Source organism: Micropterus salmoides, unplaced genomic scaffold (assembly GCF_014851395.1).
Source record: "Micropterus salmoides isolate LMB-PRFRI ecotype aquatic unplaced genomic scaffold, ASM1485139v1 Ms_hic_scaffold_1, whole genome shotgun sequence".
Classification (NCBI taxonomy): domain Eukaryota; kingdom Metazoa; phylum Chordata; class Actinopteri; order Centrarchiformes; family Centrarchidae; genus Micropterus; species Micropterus salmoides.
Genome location: NW_024040040.1, coordinates 39,700,944 through 39,723,033, shown reverse-complemented (window position 1 = coordinate 39,723,033; position 22,090 = coordinate 39,700,944). Strand labels below are relative to the sequence as shown.

At 43.5% G+C, this 22,090-nt stretch overlaps 1 protein-coding gene across 1 annotated transcript in view; it reads left to right on the top strand.

Annotated features, from left to right (window-relative positions):
• Positions 1-5,407: 5,407 nt before the first annotated feature.
• dok6 (docking protein 6) overlaps positions 5,408-22,090 on the top strand; it is a 49,198-nt gene continuing 32,515 nt past the window's right edge. Inside the window, exon 1 of the mRNA XM_038727174.1 lies at positions 5,408-5,720. Within this exon, the coding sequence (XP_038583102.1) occupies positions 5,526-5,720 (195 nt within the window). The 5' untranslated portion in view covers positions 5,408-5,525. The remainder of the gene's footprint in view (positions 5,721-22,090) is intronic.

Below are 22,090 nucleotides of genomic sequence, written 5' to 3'. Positions count from 1 at the left end.
GTACTCCCCCTAACACAGCAGACAATATTGCCCTCTACAGGGCATACATATTAGTCATGCTTGTCTGTCTGCTCTTTTTTTGTGTTGCTGTGATGAGTTAAAGAGACACAGCACCACATGTGTTGATGAATGTATATTACAGTGTTTAGAGGATCAGGGCCTGTAGGGTGGCACACAGTGAAGTGGGAGATTGTCCTCCACACTGAAGACCCTGGATTACACCCTCTTGATTTAGCACCTGCCATGCTGGGGTATCCTTTAGCATGAATGCCTGCTAGCTTTATGTCCGGTCTTCTGTAGTCAACACATGACTTTCGACCTCACTGTGGAGGGCGCTAGAGAAAGAGAGTAATGAAGACAGTGATGAAGTCAACAAATCAAAAGTAGTATTTAAAAGAGGTGACAAAAACTAAGGGCATCAACAACAAACATGATGTTAGTCTTATAACTTCAAATGAATGCATTGACGACAAAAATAATAATGTTTTAACAATTTGGTATTGATTTTAGAAAATGATTATGAAGACTAGTCATAATAATAACTCCAAAAGACCTGATATGAGTGAATCCCAGAAAAATGGGAGCTAAGTGGCTCTGAGTATGAAAGGCGATTAAAATGAATGGGGTGATGATGGGGCAGTGGATAAGACACATGACTTTGGTGTGGTAGATCCGGGTTCAGTTTCCCACTGTGACACACCAATGTGTGACTGAGCAAGACACTTAACGCCTAGTTCGCCAGAGGCTTGCAACCTCTGACATATACAGCAATTGTAGTCGCTAAATGAATAATGTAATGTAATGAATGAATAACTGGGTGGCATGAAAGAAGAAGGAGAAAAAACAGGGATCTCATCACTCTTGTGGGAGTGGAGGGAGGCACCCATTGTGCTCTATCTTCCACAAGGAGCTGAACGTGATGAACTGTGGATTCTGCATCCCCCCCTGACGTTTTACGTGAGAAATGCCACAGCAGCACAACACCTACGTCTCCAGAGATCCAGCCCAGGGTTCAGCCTCACCGTGACACAAGACAGACTCCAATTTAGGACACAAGAACTGGGTCAAACCAGCAGGAGGTATAGCCTTTCCCTGAGAATGATCCATTCCTTTTCTATTCATTGCACTCTTGCCTCTCTTCTTCCTATTTACCCCCTCTGCTTTACCCTCATCTGTCTGCAACTCTTTCCTGCTCCCCTCCCCACTCTCCTCACAATTCTTCCTCCACCATTACCATAATGATCATTAGTGTACCTACATAGTCAACTTCTAAACCTCTGACTCATGCGCTCATTTACATTTACAATTATAAATCTTCCGCAAATGCAAATGTACACATAATCTCATTTTAGATGCCCACAATTTAAAATGGACAGTCATGAAAGGTGTATCATTGACATTACCTTGCAAAGTAATTTTCACAAGAAGACTCATTCTCGCGTCTTCTGATAACATATTTTTGGCATTGCAAGGGACCCTTGTAACGGGCTTATACGCTCTAGTCGTACACTCATCTGCGATTGAAGAAGGGGACCCTCTCGAATCGACCACTCTCATGACTCACCTTCTAGAGAAGGACAGAGAGGCCCTCCAACCACTTCTACTTCTAACTGTTATGGAGTAAATCACAAACATGTCGTGGCCTGATCCCTTGGGATTGCATACAACCTTAGCTGTCCCATATTGTGTGACTAACCAATGTCCTTCTTGGATGGCCAAGGACCAACTGAGTCCAGAACAGCCCACACCTTTTATTCTGAGAAATGGGCTTTCTCTCTCTCTCTCTCTCTCTCTCTCTCTCTCCACCTAGCCTTTTTTCCTCCAGGCATTGACATTTAATCAAACCCAAATCCCATTGTGCCTATTAAGACATCAGGCTGATACGGGTTGCTGTAAAAAGCTCGAGTACAGGAACCCGGAGCGCAACATTACCATAACTCTGCCTGTGTGATCTCTATTTCCTCTCCTCCGCCCACATGTATAAATGCTTACTAGGCAAACAGCTAAGCATGGAGAGTCATTTCTCTGTCTCGCTCTTCCACTCGTTCTCCCCGCTTATCTTTTTAGAATGTGTTAATTATTTAGCTGTGCTTGTGAATGTTTGCCAAATAACATTGAGAAAAACTAAGCATCTAAGGCAAGTTTAATATTTCAGCAGACCATCAAAAACCACAGAAAGTTTGCTTTCACCTCGACTGTGACTAAATAAACAATTCAGGGGTGCTTTTTTTGGGATGCTTAAATGCTTTAATGGATGGTGTGGTTTCTCTGTGAGCAGCTCAGTCTTCCCAGTATTAATCATCACAGACGTGAAGGGACTTGGATACGTGATGCGGAACATCTATGAAAAATGGTGATGATTATGAGGTCAATACCTGATAAATTGCCATATTGGACAAGAGTTGTTCTCTACAGCTCAGCAGATATTGGCTGCTTTACTCGTGACCTTGACAGAGGTCTCTCTCTGCTTTTGAGCGACTCTCAACACATCTGACCCTGCTGGCAGCCGTTCATGTATGCCACGGCCATATGCTGGTCTTTGTGGCGGCCTCTCTACCTGCCCGCCAACCGAGGCCAGGCTGATTGTTGGCCTTGTATCACGGCAGGCAATTACTTCCCCAAAACTAGGACAGTTCTTGGTAATGACAGTCACCAGAGCACAATGTTTAGCGCAATGAAAAGACATTGTTGCTGTCAGCATTGTTTTCTTAGAGAGAGGATGACGAGGCAGTGGGAATGGAACGGGGCCATGTTGTACAAAGAGGATTATAAAGACAAAACAACTTTCACAAGTCTGAAATTTGAGGCCACTTCCAGGGAGACATGAAGACTATCAAAGTCAAGCTGTGTGTTGGAAGGGTGGCAGCTTGATGTTCTGTGCGCCCTTGTGAATGTGATGAACAGGACGGAAAACACAGACGTTGAGTTTTTACCTCTGGACTCAAAAGCTGACACTTGACAGAAAAGCAATTCTCAAAGTGGCACCCATCTATGTGCACAGTACAAAGCCCCCCACTCCCCACCCCCCTCTTTCTCAGCAGAGGACATTTTCTTTCAGTGCAACACAACAAATAAATAAATTACTATGAGCAATGGGATAATTGTGTAGAGCAAGAGAAGATTGGCTGCTCTGGAATACTGTCCTCATTTATAAAACGAAATCTTTTGATACTTCCACACTACCACACTAATCTACGGTGGCTTCTTGTTGTTAGATTGAATCTATCAAGAGGTATTCTGGAAGTGAAAGACTTTGATCTCCACTTAAACATACAGTTGTTTATATAACTCTGTTACATAAGCCATCTCTCTCCTCCACGTTTTAATCAACATAAGTAATGGCAGCCCCTCGTATCAATATACCTGAGCCATCTGCTCCTTAATACCATGGATTTTACTCTGCTGTTGCACAACCGGAGCTACGCCTCTCACTACATCCTGATCAGGATTACAGCTTTGGCAGGGATCAAAATTTGTTTCTGTGCTCTTATTTTTGGAGCTTTTTGATTGCCAATCTGCAGCATTGTATCTCCACTACGCAAGCTGCGGGCGGTGGTTGTACGCTTTGCTTTGTTGTATACAATTTATTTGATCCTTTAACAGGGTCCTGAACTATCTGTTTTTATTATTCACCAAATCAAACGACATCAGTTCAAGGCCACCTAATAATGGCAAAACAAGGTGCTCACACACTAACAGTCTCAAATTGTATATCCTTATTAGCAGGCTGTCCGGTGAAAAATATGTAAATTATATTCATCCTCAGACAGGTAATAACCAAAATCCAAGGTACAAAGTGTGTTGCAAATTAGTCTGAACACTAAGCTCTGTTGCACATTTGCATATTTTCTTTGAACATAGTGTTTGGGGAAAAAAGGGGGAGGCCAGAATTTGAATGGTTACTTTAAAAGTTACATAAAAATTCACAAACTAAAGTGGACTTACTACACATCGAGTGTTATAATGATCAAGGGGAGCTCCTTGATCTTGAGCACTGATTAAAGTCATCGAAAGGATGAATGATCACAAGTGCCCAAATTCTTTTGTCACTTTCTTAATCTACTTACTGACTAATTGTTTCAGCTCAAAACACATGAACATAAGAATGAAGTGAATAACACTGTCACTGTGCGTCATTAATTCTCTCTTAATAAACCAACCTCTCTATAGTAATATACTGTATATCATTTAAAACTACCAACTTCTTCAATTACTGATAATTATAGAATTTCTCAAACTATTTGCATAAACCTAAAAATGTATATTTCTGTTAGTTGAAATCTTTAAAAAAAAATTTATGTAGCACCTATCTACCCAATTTAGTAGCATTACGGGATAATGCTAAATGCTAAAACATAGCATCACAGTGCCACAAGTAGATATAAGTCATAAGTCAGCAACACGCACATGTAATGACAGATATGGAGCAATATCTATCTAAGAATCAACATTAGCCACCAAAAGGAACTGGACACACCAGACCAAGTATGCTAAGGCTCAAAAATCAAAAACCCTGAGGGCATCAACTTTTCATTGGTAAGAGGAAGAATTTGTTTTTTCTTTGTTCAAAGGTTAAATCTAAATGTATTAAATAGGCCTATGTATTATGGTCACTCAGATGAATGCAGTCAGTTCAACTCTTCTTTTTAATTTTGTCTTTAACACATAGGCTACTGTAAAGCTATAATTTAGCAGCCACTGCGCCCACTACAGTGACCATTATAGGACAAAGCTAAATGCTAAAACATGGCACCAGAGTACCACAGGTAGTTAAGAGTCATAAAGTCAGCAAAGATGCTCATGTAATGACAGATATGGAGCAGTATCTATCTAAGAATTGCAAGAATTAGCTAATATTAGCCACCAAAAACAACTGAACACACCAGACCAAGTAGATCAAAGCTCAAAAATCAAAATCCCTGGGGGTATTAAATTGAGAAAGGATGTGTTTTGGCTTGTAAAATCAACTTGTGTAAATATTTTTAATATGTTGTCATTTCATTCCAGAGATGCGTCCATGATATTATGACTGAGCTCATTCCAGTATGACTTTTTTATCCTTTATTTCTTGTAAACATCTCTTACAATATGACTAATCAGTTTTAAAAAAAACAGTCAACCAAGAGACTGTCGCTGAATGCAACCCTTAACAGACTGTCATAATAATAATAATAGAATAATAACAATTGCACAGAAAAAAACAAAAACATTTTATTTTTGTGTTAAGTGGTGGCTTGATATCGAAAAAAAAGAAATAAATAAAAATCCGTCACCCCGCCCCCCTTGAATTAAAGATACCCCCGCCCACCGTCGGCAGCAGTTATCCTTCAACCCCCCCCCCCCCCCGCCACTCGTTCGGGGATGGTGTGGTCCAGGAAGCGCGCCTCTCCTCTGCTATCCTCACCGGCTCAGCTGACGAATGGTATCTCCCTCCTCTCCCGGATGGATCGCGCCGCCGCTGAAGCCGGGCAGCCTGAGCGTTGACACAGGAGCAGGTTGCCCACCGCTCGCTCTCCCGCCAGTGGATGTCACACCGACCGAAGCCTCAAGTAATAGATTTCTGTACCCCCGCCCCCGCCCCCACCCCCCCAAAAAAAGGGGTCACTTTATTGAATTGTTTCACCCGGGCAGGAAGCTACCCGCTTCCCCTCAGCATGGCTTCCAACTTCAACGACATAGTCAAACAGGGATACGTGAGGATACGGAGTAAGAAACTGGGGGTGAGTAGGCTACTGTTGCACTTGCTGTGTAGCGCGATGCTGGAGGAAAGGAGGAAGGAGGTGGTGGTGGTTGTGCAGGAGGAGGAGGAAGAGGAGTTCCAGTTGTTTCAGGGACGGCTGGATTAAGAAAGAGGCTTTAATTGCTCCATAGGCAGCCGTCCTGCTGTGAGCTCTTCAAGAGGAAAAACAGATTAGAGCAGCACGAACTGCGGCCAAGTTTCTCTCAGTGCATTGTGCAAAACAAAAAAACAACAAAAAACAACAAAACACTTCTGCACATACTGAGATTTTGGCAAAGTCTAGATGATTGACAGCTGCTGTCATGTGCAGATCTCCCCTCAGCCTGAACCTTTGTTTTTGCTTTGTAGCCTGTGGCTTTATTTTCATTGAGAAAGTTAGGCTACATCTTGTTTTCTGACTGTGTCAGAGTTTAGGCAGATGGCACATCTTTTCAACCAGAGCTGTAGTTAAAGAAAAAAAAGGGGCAGAAAGAGGTACAAACTGCTATAGTAAACAGCTAATTGTATTATGTTGCACAGACCACACCAGAGCATACTGAGTCTAATAAGGTGACTCACAATTGAGCACCACAGGCTATTATAAGTCTCTTTATTGCAGTGCATATTAACACCATGTTTATGGATTCTAGGAAGGACAACATAATAGCAAATCTGGGAATGTCGTTTATCACTGTACAAATTGCCTGGAAGTCAGCCTGTTATCAGTACTGTACTTTAACTCTCTTTCGGCCATGATGAATTAATCACAGTACTGAAAGTCTCACTGAAACCAACTGATTGGGTGTGATGACAGCCCTTCAATGCCTTGATTATGGATTTCCATTGAGCAAGGAGGGAGGGAAAAAATGGCTTGACTGCTTAAATTGAAATGGAATGATATATTTTCAATTACGGGTGCCTTATTTTCTGACTCATAAAGCCATCTGCTTTTGTTCATACTTCCAGCTCATTACTCTAACAGAGCGGGCACACTCCCTCTCTTGTGATAAAGTGTGATGATGGAGGCTAATGATGTCTGCCTCCTCACATCATCACCTGGCTTCATCAAAGCTATTCTGCTTTTGTTTGCCGCTACCGAGTCTATCTGTGATTACTCTTAAAGAGTGATTGTTTTTGAGTAAGAGAAACCTTTGCTGGTATAACAAATGAAAGAGCAAGACATTTGTAGTTGTTAACATGCAAATGAGCCTGCTCACATGCAGTTGGCTCAGTTTATTTACTTCTTGTATTATTGCTATTAGCTAGGTGCATTTGGAAAAAAAGAGTGTGTGTGTGTGTGTGTGTGAGGGGGGAGCCTATGACTTTGCAAAGCAAGTGAGGATCGTGTGCCGTGTTGGCTGTGCTCGTGGTATGGATGCCATATCGCTGCCAGCTCCACATCTCATCCTGCTGTTTGTGGAGAAAAGCAGTTTGTGTCCCGATCGCCCACTCCCCCAGCCCTCCACCGCACGCTGCTGTTTCATCATAGAAAAGCCATGCTGCGATGGCCTCAGAGGACCCCGGTGTGGGTAGATAGAAAGCATTTATCCATCCACACTAGGTTTAGTTATTCCAGGCCAATTCTCATTCTGAATCAGTTAGAAGAAAAAACAACAACGAAATGCAGCAGGAATGGGTATCTGTATGCCTGAATCAACAGGCACTGTGATCTTTTTCTGTGGGGAAAAAAAACACCTCATCAGTGCTAAGTGGCGTAATTTCAAGTGTTTTGTGTTGTGTTTTGAGAGAGATGAAAATCCAAATGTGTGACAGAAACACACATGCGTGGGCTGTCTGGAAAGATACACATCTGTGTGGAGAGGAATAATACTTGGAGTTGGCTAAAATCCAAAAAAGTGTTAATTTGCAGCCTGATCCCAAACATCAAATTTAAATTTATTATTTTTATTTTTACAGTTTTTGATGAGTCAACAGCTCAATCATGTGTACGGCTGAAGAGAGACTTAGGCGTCATAATCCTGATACATTGTACATTGATTTAGTAACATGGACAGGGAGACGCACTAGCCTCTTTGCTTCTTAGGATTCCTCGTCACTAAAATGCACCCTGTAGCGAGGGCTGCTGGGTATTGTTTGAAATGTTTCAGTACTTTTCATTATTGGTTCTAAAACAAAACTTCTTTGACCCCTTCCTTTAAGAAATATAAGATTTTTTGAGAAAGAAAAGAAGAAAAATTATTTTTATTATTGATTACTTTTTTTAAATGCATTGATTAAATGTTTGGGCTATACACTACTTTATTAGTCATATACAATATAGCCTAATGATTCATTTAAACAACAAAGAAATGATTCATTTTGTTCTTATAACATTTTAATATATATTTTTTGATTTAATTTCCCAATGAAATAATGTGCTGTTTGCTTTTGCATATTTAAAAACACAGAGACAGGAAGGACTTGTTGCAGATATTGATTGGCATTTACAGTAGCCAATAGCGCTGAATGTGCGTTATGCCCCACGCTTTCAGTGAGTAAACAATACGGCCGGACCAGGACTGAACACAGCCTCCGAAACCGACAGAGGCCAATTTTGACGATAGGGAATAACGTTACAAGACCGAGGTTTTCTTCCTGGGTTGGACTGTTTGCACCCCGGGGCTGACTCAGCTAATAAAGGACAGCTAGCAGCACTGCTAACCGAGCTAACTAGCTACAGACACAGACACATACAGTTAGCGGTTTAGCAAAAAGTAAAGGTATCTGTCCATCAGCAAACTCTGTAAATCATCTTGATACTATATTCCCTGTCTGTCTCTGTGTTCTGTCCCGTCATGCCGTGTTTACTGGGAGTGCCGCTCACTGATGTTATCCTGGCCTGAAAACCTCCAGTGCTTGAGTAGAGGTGTAACGTTAAACACAAATCACTCCCCAAGTGCTCCGAGCTCCCAGTCCAGGCTGATTCAGATGACCACTAGGCTAACTGAGCTAATTATAACAGCAGCTAGTTAGCCGCGGTTAGCAGTTCCCAGTTCCCCCACACTATGGGAACCCCTCTGGGCGTGGCAGGGCTGAATTATGAATGAAACTACTCCAATCCTATTGGTGTTGCTAGAACAGTAGCGTGTGACGCCGGCACACAGGAAACATTAGCTTCTTTCTATTCAGCAGGCACTCTGAGTATGTTTGGAAGCTCCACTATCGAGAACGTTGTTGTCTTACCTGGAAGTCCTGGCGAAGCAGTAGAGACCATGTCTGGTAATCAGTTCCGACAATGTGTTTTTCCATGCCCACGCTACATCGCGGCTGGGACGACTCATGAGATGTGTGTTTCCTGTCTGGGGATGTCGCACGCCCAGGCAGCTCTCGAGGGGGCTGCCTGCGGCCATGGCGAGCCCGGTCCCTGAGGTTGCTGAGGTCTCGTGCGGCTCTCTTTTTGGAAGACAGTCGGATGCGCTCTCACTGTGGCTCAGGCCCCGCGGTTGCTGAGGCGTTGCGGCGGCTATGGTCATGGGGATCGCAGCGTGATATCTCCGAGGGCGTCGGCACGGCTGAGGCCTTTTTCCGGTCCTCGTCTGCTGGCTCCGCCTCCTCTCTTCCCTGTTCGGGAGCCCGTTTCTCGGCTTCTCCCGCCCGAGGTATGAGTCTGGAGAGGCTTGCACAGTCTGATTCTGAGGAGCTAGACGTGCTTAGCATCATGGAGGATGACTTCTGGGAGCCGGGCCGACGTCATCAGTCCGCGCCCAGCTATGAGAGGCGGGGCAGGAGCCGCGGGCCGGCAGTAACCTCAATGAGCTTTTCTGCAGCCTGAGCGCCACCCCAGCGTCGATCCTTGCCATTTCTTTCCTGCCAGACCAAGAGAAAAAAAAATAAAAATAAGATGCTCTGCACGGCTGACTGCGTCCCCTCTGCTGGACTACAGCAGCGTGACAGAAACTAAGCAGCACGGCTTTGGAACGATGCCTCGGGTGGAGGAAGCGCTTGCGAGCTATCTTTCTCCCACCCTCGCTTCATTCCTTCAGACGCCGGCGCTCCCCACCAAGCCGTGTCGGACGACATCCGCTTTGGTGGGCAAGGCCTACATGGCAGCGGGTCGAGCTGGTGCAAGCCTGCACACTATGGCCATCTTGCAGGCGTACCAGGCCGATCTTATCAAAGACTGTGACCTAGGGGGAGGTCCCTCTGAGGAGGACCTGACTGAGCTCCGTAGAGCTACGGACTTAACACTCTGCCCACAGACGGCCCGTTCCATGGGCTGCTCCATGGCAGCATTGGTGGCTACGGAGCGCCATCTGTGGCTCAACCTCTCGGGCATCCAGGGGCAGGAGAAGGCTTTTCTCCTGGATGTGCCCCTCTCTCCTACTGGCCTGTTTGGTGAGGCAGTGGATGCTGTCGTCAGCAGGTTTAAGCTCGCTAAAACGCAGGGAGAGGCGTTTGAGCAATATCTCCCCCAGCTGAAGAGAGACAAGCTCAGCCCTCGTCTAACTCCTACCGCCGGAGCCAGAAGCGAAGCGTCGCTTCCCTTAGTCCCCCTCAACAAACCTGGGATGCGAGGCGGTGCTCTCGCCCGCAGCCCCCCGAGAAGACGGGTCTGAGGACCGTCATTCAGTCTCGGCGGGCTCAGGGAAAGAGGTCTTGAGGTTTCGAGTAGGGGGGCTCAACGACGATGCGGGCCCACCTGTCTCCCGCACGCGTCAAGTCCATTTTGTCAGTGACCAGAGTGCAATTAGGCCGCGCCATCACTGTGAAACACTTTCAGAGGGTGTTGGGTCTCCTGGCAGCAGCGTCCAGTATAGATACCTGGACTACTGCACATGAGAGCCCTGCAGTGGTGGCTAAAATCCAAGGGATTCTCCTCGAGGGGAAATCCGCTCCGTCTGATACGGGTTACGAGCAGGTGCCTTCGTTCCCTGTCTGTATGGAGGAAATCTTGGTTCCTGTCCCAAGGGCCCGTGTTGGGAGAGATCTGTCGCCGAACAATTATTTGGACAGCTCCTGGCAGGAGCATAATTTCTCCTAGCACTTAAATTGCCTGGAAATGTCGGCGGTATTCAGAGCTCTGAGGAGTTTCCTGCCCGCCCTCCGCGGTCGCCACGTCCTTGTCAGAATTGACAATACGGCAGTGGTGGCCTATTTTAATCACCAGGGGGGTCTGTGCTCGCGCCCGTTATGCAAACTGGCACATCAGATCCTCCTGTGGTCCCAGCAGAGACTGCTGTCCCTCAGAGCAATGTACGTCCCTGGGACCCAGAATCAGGGAGCAGACCTGCTGTCGAGACAGGGGCTGAGGCCCGGGGAATGGAGACTCCACCCCGAGGTGGTGGAGTTATTATGCGAAAAGTTCGGCCCCATAGACGTGGACTTGGTTGGTCTTGAGAGACTACGCACTGTCCCCTGTGGTTCTCCCTCTCGCTGGATGCCATGGTGCAGACGTGGCCGAGGCTGCGTCTGTACGCTTATCTGGAGCGGGTCCGTCAGGACGGCGTCAGCCTACTACTAGTACCCCCGTTTTGGCCTGCATGAGTGTGGTTCTCGGATTTAATATCGCTCCTGGAGGGCCCGCCCTGGCAGGTCCCTCTGAGGAGAGACCTGCTGTCCCAGGCGGAGGGCCGGATCTTCGCAGGGGCGTCGCTCCAGGATTTGTGTGACGCGGCTGGCTGGGCCCCCCCTCACACTTTCATCCGGTTTTACAGTCTGGACCTTCCTTCTGCACCCAGCACCTGTGCGCTCTCCTCCTAGTCGTGCCGTCAGGTTCTGCACGCTGGGGGCAGGCGGGGTTTCGGCACGGCCTAAGTGGGTATCTCGTTCCCATAGTGTCGTCACCGACGCAGTTCGAGTTCGCTCGAAGGGGAACGTCTCGGGTTACGTATGTAACCCTTGTTCCCCGAGAAGGGGAACGAGACACTGCGTCTGTCCGCCACACCTAACCCAGCATGGAGTGCCTTGCTTCATAGAAAAGGGCTAATGTATCCTGTGTGCGGGCGTGCTTATATATGCCTCCGGTTACGCCGTCACACGCTACCGTTCCAGCAACACCAATAAGATTGGAGTAGTTTCATTCAATAATTCATAATCCTCAATCTACTAATTAACTTAAGTTGCGTTTCGACCAAAAGAACTATACCCCGAAACTAGGAACTCACTCACTGGAACTCACTGCGTTTCCACCGAAGGGACCAGGGTCTAAATTTACAAAAAGTACGTGCTTGGGGGTAGTATCGAAAGTAGCGGTACTTTGGGGGGTCGGGGATTGCCTTGCAGTGAATTTCTGAATGGGAGAGTAGAGGCTACTGGCTTTAAATCGAGCGTGTCGGCTATTTTTCTACTCCTCTCTTGTTGACCGTTGTTTGCAAACCAATAAATCACAATCAACAGCCAGATAGCACACAAGTCTCGCTGATTGCCTGAGATCGTACGTCGGCATTAAATGTATTGCTCGGAAACAGCAGCTAGTGTGCAGCGGTGTGTTTACAGCGAACAGCTGATGGAGTTACACTAAATACTGGGTCTGAAGTTGTCGTCTTAAGTTTTCATCAGTCAGGAAGTTTTTACACAGAGCCGAAGTCTGTCTCCTCTTATCCAAAACAAGCGGAACAGCTGATTACAATAATAAAGCTCGTTAAAAAAATCACGTTCCTCCACACAGGCGTGAGTCTGGCCAGCTGATCTTCAGCTCTTGTCGGCTGGAAATGTTTTAATAACCTTACATTTTTGTGTTGCTTTCTCTCTCTCGTACAACAATTTTCCCTAAATCCAAAACACAATTACTGTGAGTCAAACAAGTAAACAATATTACAAAAACCATCCAGTAGAACTGCAGCGATTATTTTCATTACAGATGAATCTGCTGATTCTTTTCATGATTGATTGATTCATTGTTTACTTTGTAAAATGTCTGGAAATTTTGCCAAAGCCCAGCTTCAGATCTTGTTTTGCTAGTCAACAGTGTGAAAGTCAGATATATTCACTTTACTATCACAGGAGAAGAAGAAAAGCACCAAGACCCCACAGTGGGGAAGCTGGATCCAGACAATAGATCAGAATAATTACACATTAACTTTTTGTTAAATTGACTAATCATTTCAGCTTTCAGTTTTCTGAGACTTTTTGCTGGGCTGTCCAGGGCTGCAGACACATTTCAGATAGGTACCAACTAAAGTACTGAGGTTCAAGACCGGGCCCTACCTGTCAGAGTAACTGGCTGTACCTTCTCAGCTGGTGTTTTAGGCCAGAAAGGTCCTGGATGTTTTCCTCCTCATGTGATGATTTTTTTAAATGTTTTCTTTTTTGTGTGCTTTAAAGGTCTCTCAAATATCACATATCAAGACTTTGCATCACAGTTGACCTTCTAATGCTCCCGCCTCTGTCTCTATTGTATTGCTGTGCCTTTTTGAAATGTATTATACATAATTTTTCATTAGAAAAGCAGTACAGTCCAATGGTTCTCTTTATGCGATATGTGTTAAAGTGGCCACACACAACAGCTTCGGCTGAGCTCATCAGCATCCGTCAGTGTGATTGGCTCATTTTCAAACCCCATCATGTGTGAAGGTTGAGGCCACGAGGTCAGGTCTGTGTTCTGCCGAGTAATCAAAATTACCAACCGGGGCACTTTCTCTTCTGTTTTTTCTCTTTTTCCTCGGACCTTTGTTTTCTCTTTCCACCAACAAGAAAGGCAACGATTTCCTACATTAGCCAACTTCTTTGTCTCTTTTTTGGCTGAGGAGACAAGGGTGCAGTGTTCTTGAATGCACAAGTAGTCTTTTCTCCCCTTTCCTTTCTCACAATCCCCTCCTCTTCCTCACCTCTCCACCCAACCCCTCCTCCTCTGCCCACATCTCACCTGTACTCCCCACACTCTCTGATCTCCTCTCCTCTATTTTATCTCTCCATCTCTTTTCTTCCCCTTTATCTGGCCATCTACCTCACCTCCTGCCCCCTTTCTCTCTCACCTTTCTCTCCTTCACTGGTTTTGCAGACAGCTGAGAGACTGAGCACAAAAGCATCCTATTCATCACCCCACGCTGCACCCTCCATAACCCCAACAGGCTATTCCCCCCGACACTGTGCAAAGGCAGACCCACACACACACATGCACACAAAACTCGGTTGGTTCGCCATTGAAGAATTGGCACACACATGCACCCGACAAACAAGTAAACAATCTGCTGCCAGAGAACAGTGTGTGGATTCTCAATTAATTTTAATCCTGTGGCTTTGTACCATACAGTATTTTTTTCAACTACATGGAGACAAACTAAATGCTCACAGGAGCCAAAAAAAACTAACGAGTGTCTCTGCACAGAGAAAACACATCAAATCTGCAAGTGTCTAAGAAACAGCAGTAGTGATATTGCCATCACCCACGCAGTTCTTCCTTTCTCCCTCCCGGGGTGAAAAAAAAACAGCTGATGCTATCAGCGGGATAGACTCCTCTTGACGAGCTGAATAACATGACCTTTGAGTAATTTGTGTGTCAGCCTCAGCCTCCCAGGTACACATTTCCCAGGTTAAGGATCACTGTGGTAAAGAGAAAAGGTCAGCTGTTGAATATTTCTCCCCGTCTGCGTCTGTCCAACTTAACAAAAAAATGGTCAATTTAAGTTTGCTGCAGGTGAGTCTGCCTGCCATTCAGCCTCTCCATTCACAAACATGGTGTGACACTTCAAAGGAGCTGTAGATCAGATGTTGGCTTCGAGGTAGATATGTAATATTTTACGAGACCCCAGAGCGCTTCACACATAGACTTCACACTTAAATAGCTTCTTGTTAAAATGATATTTCCTACCACAGTAACACCACAGTATTATTACCCATAGCAATAATACCTGCAATAAACTCAACGTTAAATTGTTTTACATAAAAACAAATGTGCAACAGGGGCAGAAGAAAAAGAAGGATTTTACTTCATTCCAGTTATTTAAAGTGGTTATAACTAACATTTGTATATTAACAATAGTGGCACGTTGCGTCTCTTGCCCGTTGTGGTTCATTCTCACTGCTCTCACAGTGTTTTCAGACTCTAGCTCTAAAAAATCCACTGTGCACCAAACAGCAGACATACAAAGTTAGCATTTAGCTGGTGAAGTGGATTTAGCAGATCTTTATCATTACACACATTTGATCAAGTGTTATATCAAGATATTGGTGATAGCCGCTTTAAAAATCGGATGACAGTCATATTTTTGAAGGCTAGACCACCTTACCTTGTATTCTCCCAGATTTTGGTGCCCAATAGCAGACCAAATCCCCAAATTCCCCTTCCAGCTCACTGTTGATATTTTGAAACTGAGACAGTGAGCTGTGTTGATTTTTTAAAGCACCAACAGTGAGCTAGAATACATTTTGGAGATTCAGAGGTGCTGTTGAACATCCTAAAATCAGGGGGTGTGCCATTGTGCTGGACAGCAACTGGTTTAACTTATGCCTGATCTTCTTTAAATTCAAGCTCAAGTTAAAATATAACTTTCTGAAACATATACATATAATTTATATATAAACAATAATGTAATTCGTAATAGTAAGAATAAAATTGAAAGGGGCAAAGTTGTACTCTGTCATCTAAGTGCAGTTATGAGAGCGCCTTGGTCAAACCAGAAAATGTCAAAGCAAAAAAACCTATTAAAAATGCATTACGTCCGGTCCAGAATGAGGAGTGAAAATACAATCAGCCAAAAGTACGGATGTAAACAAATAATCAGTAAACCAATAATCGGAGCTGCAGACTGAGAGTTTAAGTAATTCATCATCCAAACACAAAGATATCATTTGCAAGAAGATGGTTTACTCTCCTGTTTATAGACTCACAGAAGTGATGCAGGGTTTTAAAATTACTTTTTCTACCAGTGAACCATTTTGCAATCTTCGGCATGCATACAGTTTGTTTAGGGGAAAATAACCCTTCTGTATTGTAAGGACTGAAAAAACAAGTGACAACTACTGTGGCTGAGTAGTTATTGGATTCTTACCACCTTTAGTCGTGTAGGAAGGTTTGAGGGAAGTTTAAGTGGCCGCAATACAGCAGACAGTAAGGAATACTGGTAATTCGTTGTGAGTATTTGAACACATTATATGGTGTAATACTCCTGCCAGCTATACTGGCTCTGTGGTTAGACACTAATTGTAAATGTTTACTCATGAGATAAATGTGAAATTCATATATTTTCCCATCTTTGCTCTACTGGGGAAGAAATGAGGTTCTGTATGTAAATAGTACAGTTGGAAAACGAATTCAATTTTGAGCTGAAAAGAAAGCTATTTTGATAGATAGATAGATCAATTGTTTTAGCAAACGCACCAAACACTCTTGGGTTTCAGCTTCTCAACTGTGAAGATCCACTGTTTTTCTTTTGTTTGATATCAACAACTGAGTTTTAGAGCCTTGGTCGGACAACACAATCAATTTGAAGAGATCGCCTGGTGCCGAAGGAAAATGAAATGAGCATTTAGTCACAATCTTGACAGACTAAACGATCCATTTAATAAGTGATGAATAGAAATAATAATTGCAACATACATTTAGCTGACACTTTTATCCAAAGTGACTTACAAGGTCGCACGCCTCTGGAGCAACTAGGGGTTAAGTGTCTTGCTCAGGGACACATTGGTGGGTGTTACGGTGGGGAATTGAACCGAGGTCTCTCACACCAAAGGCAAGTTTTTTATCCACTACACCATCACCACCCCCTGGCAGTTTAATGAAAATTATCATTAGTTTTCATCATCATTTTGACTGTTAAATTGCATGTACCTGTACACCAAATATATATACATTTATCCATTCACGTATATACATTTTGTCGTAAATTTGAGGCCTGCAGTACACAACTTTCAAGACTTTTAATTGTAATTAAAGGTAATCCACCACAAAGTGACTTCTCAGAGGGGATGCCTCAACTTGGACTCCAACTATTTAGAAAGATTTCATCTGTAGAAAGAGAAAAACGAGACCTTTGATACCACTGAGTCTGGTGCTAAGCTTGCAGTTTCCAGTGGACCGATAAAGACATTAATGGTGCAGATAAAACATTTTCTAGCCATTAAATATGAAGACAAAATCAGGAGTTATTACTCTTGAAGTACTTTTCTGGACCCCATGGTGCTCTCCTCCCATCTCTGTCTACAGATAAAACAATTATTAAACTGTGTTATCCCTCTTTTGTCTCACTCAGCTGTTTTTGACCTACAAGTGGGTATTTATGCTCAGTGACCAGTGGCCTTTATACGTGGATGGCATGTATTGTGATGGTGTGTGGGTATGTTCCCCCTTTTGTTGGCGCACAAGCACCCACCAAAGCAGAAGCAAAGCAGCGGAGAACAATGTGTCTATTGTCCAAGATGGCACAGCCATTTAAGATAGGATCTTGCCACTTTCATGCACTCACTATTAACAATGACAGGCTGTCCAAAATAGTGGACATCAAGAGAGTTTTCACCCCATGAACTGTACTTGTCAGTGGAGCGTAGAAAAGATAGTCAGTTATGTTAGACTGGTAGCAACTGAGACTTTCGAACAACATGGATATATGTGACTTGGCGTCGTGAAAAAAAATCAGATTTTATCAATAAGCAAATTATTAGATTCGTACATACAGTGGCCACAATTAGCTGTGCTCTCCACTCCGGCTTTCTGATTGCCAAATAGAAATTGAAACTGTAGCAGATTGAGGATTTTTAACATGCCCAGTTTTGTTTATGATTTTATTTGTGCCTTGTGGGTGCATGTAGCCTACTTTTCAGCTCCTCTTGTGATAGATGTTTTCAGACTTGGTGCATTAATTCAAAGACATGCAGGGCTATGCATTGTGTGGTCATTTCCTTTGGTTTTCATCAGCTTCCTCCATCAGACAAAGACCTGAAGACGAATTACCAGCTCTTATTGGCTCTGATGAATTGTGTGTCTAGCAGGATATGGGAACAACAGCCCAACAGTCGTTATTCACAGTGAAAAATGTGCCTCTATTATATAGCCGCTTTCATAAATAAATCTCTGCCGGGACTCCACTTCACATCCATTTCACATCATTGATTCCCGTTGTTCCTAATTATCAGAGAAGCTTTTTGTCATGAACAGGGACAAGTGTTGTTATTAGTAGTTAGTAATGTCTGAAACCCAATTCATTAAGTATTGCACCATAAAAAGACTTGGGGTTAATAATGCCCCATTGTATCAACACTCTTTTCTTGCCCTCACTCATTGCCATGCATTCAAAACACCAGACAGGACCATACTTTCAATACTTTTGTTTCCGTCTCTTCTGTCTTGCTTCTGTCTCACTGCCTGAAATCCATCCACAAACACGTTACACCAGGCTGTCCCTGTCCGTAACTACATTGTGTTCCCAATGTTTTCTAATGAGCTGCTTTGTAAAGTGCAAAGTTCTCTAATCCTATTTGGGGGAGAAGTCACAGCTCAGTAGAAGAAGACTCTCTTCATGGCTGTTTAATATTTCCAATCCCCACAGACCCTGCACCCTGACAACAGACTAGACATACATTAAGCAAAAGGAGAACAACCATATTATCCAAGAAATTTTCATTCTGGCATTCTGATTTGTAAATTTAGTAAAGAGAACATTACAGCACATATCATAGTGAGCTTGAATTGCAGAATTCGCCCAATATCAGCTGGTATTGGCTGTACGGATAAGTGGTTGACGATGAGTGAGTGAGAGTGAATCGCATCGATTTATATGTTTGAGTGATTGCTCATAACGATGAACCCAAAGAGAGTTATCACCTGACTTTAGTTCATCTCAGCTCTATTGAGCTTTACAGCGACTTTCAGCTCATTGTTTTGGTTTTACAGGCTGTAAATTTACTGTTTTGGTTGACTCTCGCCACCCTCATCATTTTTGGCCAGAAAAGACAGCAGATTTTAGCAAAGAAAACTCAAAAAACTGTACGCTATCTGCCCAGTGCTAAACAATATACAGACAAAGTTAGCAAGTAGCTCATGCACGAAATTGCCACAAGGGACCAGGGGGACAAAAATTGTCATCCATAATATCAAGCTCAAGCTCAGTCGGGTGGAGGCAGTGGTCATTGTAGTGTTGTAAGCGTAGTGGCATACCACAAAATAAACAAAAGAAGACAATACTGAATGCTCGTGGAATGGAGACAACAGAGGCAAAAGAGGCAGACAGACAGATAGAAAGCACTCTGATAAGATGAGGGTTTGAGCTTAGCGCCAAGACATTGTATTACTCAGACAAATCTCACAGAACAACATCGTTGGCAGAATGTCGCGTGTTGTAGCAGCCAGCTTTCAAACCAAACCAAAGACAGAGCTTAATGGAGAGTTAATTGGCCTTTCATTCAGCAGGTGACAAGAAACACGTTTAAATAAATGCTAATGTTGCTCTGTATCTGCAGAATGTGTAAATAGGCAACTGTATGCCTGTTTGCTGTATCAACTTAAAAGGCGATAATATGTTAGTGTCTTTACAGCTTGTTTCTGGTGCCCCAAGTGGACCACAACTTCATTGCAGATTTAAACATGCGTACAATATTATAAATTGTAACAAAAAAGCTAACATATATATGAAAAACTAATTATATAAAACAAAAGACAGACTTGTTTTGTAATTTCATCTCTGTTGAAATGAAAAGGCAACAGTGAGCTGGTTCAGTACAGTTTACCGTGATATATAAATTGCCTATTTTAGCCAAAATGAGTTTAAAATGAAAGTCTATTAGCTTAGTAGTACCACTTTCTTTCACATCAGTAAGTAGTTATTTAGGAAATACCGTTTCTATTTCAGACTATTTCAATGCTATCTGTGATGTGATGTCATAGAGATTTTTGCTTTCCTGACAATGAACTGAAGACAGACTATTGAATATTTATTCAGGCTATTAAATGTTACATTTCGGCAATGTGACAGTCAACAAATTGGATATTTCTGTTCGCTGGATATTTGCTGTCAATTATTTTTCAAGGCTGATACTCTATCTTGTACAGTATTCTAATAGTGTTGACTCACAGTTGAATTAATTCCCTCGGTTGTGTTAGCTGCGTGATTTTGAAAGTTGAGTGTTTTTTGCTCCGTATTCAAGTCCATCTGATCCACATATTTCACCTCCCACGCAGGGCTAGGGCTTTACAGTTCTCTGTGGGACCGTACTGCTACGTTGTGCAGATACACTGGAGACTCACCTACACCAGGCCTAGAGGAATCTATCATAGCTCCATTAACACTTCTGTTTCATCCTCTTCTCCTCGCCTTCCTCCCCTCATTAATCAACAGACCAGCCCTCGGGGCTCTACTCTGCAGCTAAGCTTATTTTCAGTTTGTGTGCCTCTGTGTGTGTGTGTGTGTGTAAATGCATGGGTGTTTTTTATGTGCGCATATGTGATAAAAAATGTCCAGAACAGTTTTCTTTCTGTATGAATGAGAAACATCCAACAGAGATTGCCTCAAATGTCATTATCAGCATGTATAGTTCTGCGATAAAAGTCTCATACTGTTACCTAACTCAATTGAGTCATGATGATAATCTCCAGAGAAATTGTATCAAATCAGGTCTCCTGAGATGAGTTGTCATTTCAAAAGGGGACCAAATGAAGTTATTCTTAGGGGAGAAACAGTCCCACCTACCTTTTTTTATATTTGAATCACGTTCTATAATGAGTTCTTTTCCTGCTGTTACCTTTCATCAGCCTGCTTGCCAAGCACATTCAGTACAGTGTGCAGCCAAAGATAGCCTCAGCTGTGAGTCTACGTGTGTTAAGGGGCTTGTCTTTGTGTTCTTAATTTACTCAGTGTGATGCATAAGTAAACATTATTATGGTCTTGCTAAAAAAAGAATACAATATTACACCTGATCGGCTTTAAATGCAAGCAAATAGCCTTTTAGGATAATGTAAATTTCCCGTAGCTGTTGCATAAACAAGGCTTTTTTATGTGGCACTAATTGTTAAGCACTGTATTATTAATGTGCTGTTTAAAAAAAACTCCCCAAAAAACCTTGACCTTGCAGTCTTGTGAAAGTGGAGGAAAAAAAGCGGTTCATGTCACCTGTCTGCGTGGGAGCTCTGTTTGTTTGTGTTTGTTTGGAGATGTGTTTGTACATTCCGCTCTCCTTCCCTCCCCTTCTTCCTTCCCAGGGGAGTTCTTTTAATAGTAAGGAGGTGACAGTTTACCTCTCACTGAGCACCGGGGTGACAGTTTGGTACTTGCCCAACTTGGCATGAAACGCTACAGCTGACTCGCTTACAACGTACGCAGAGCCGTCTGCTTTTTTGAATTCGCACTCCATTCTAATGAGCCGAAATGACCTCAAGTGTTAGGCCAAGGCAATCTGATCCCCTTTCTATTAAACAGCTTTTAATATTTCCCCAAGAATTATTGTTCAGGGAATGAATTTTGGATAAGGTCTGCCAAGGGAAATGGAGCACACAATAGTAGCCTTGGCAGTGGCGCATTGAGCGGATCATTTAAAGGTCATAATGAAGAAAATAATGGCCCTTAAGAGTCATAAAACAATGAAAACATGAGGTTATGGACAAAGTTTTTGAGGGAAATATATAATAGAAGACTGAGACTTAATATGGCAAACTTTTGACCCATCATGAATCATAAGAATGGCAGCAGATCAGGACATTGTAATTTCACAAAAGGGAGTTTGAAGTGGAGAGCACACATTGGAGGTCAACATTAACCAGTGTCACCCCAACTCACACACACACATCTTCCGTCCCTCTTATGTTCCCAGTTGTTCGCTTGCATTTCAGAGCAGTGTCTGTTGGGGCAAAGCGATAATTGCATTCCTCAATGATTTCATGCTGCGACACACAGTGACACCGAATCACAGCTCACTTATTCCAAGGGAGTGTGTTCTTTGGGAGGAAATGAGACAAAAACAATATGACCAATTCCACCAGACCCGTTCCCCTACAGAGAAGTGCACTTCTTCCACATTTTGGCCTCCTTTTCTCTCTCTCTCCCTCACACACACACACACACAGGCGTGTGTTTACTCCCGAGCGTCCTCTTTGATTTGCAGACAAAAATGTGGCTGAGTCAAGTTAGTTACAGCGAGCACAAATCTCCCTCTTTCTTGTTGTGAGGGAATAGTTGTTGCAGACACAGAGCCCGCTGCTTTCCCAGCTAACCATATCAGAGAAGCAGCCTGAACATCACTGAGCGAGTGCCTCTTTAGAATTAATCCTCGAGGGGGGTGGGGAGGGTGGGCGAAGTGGGTGACTGCACCAATGCATGAGGATTACTGCTTTTAGGGCTTCTGATGAAATTCAAATAACAAACGCTTGCACAAAGTGTCCTGGAAAACACCCTGCGCTCTTTCATAATATCCTACTAAACATGGAGATATTTGCCGGGGGGCCGCACGGTGTGTCCGTCCCTCATTCAATTTCACAGTCTTTGTTGATATGATAATCAAGTGGTC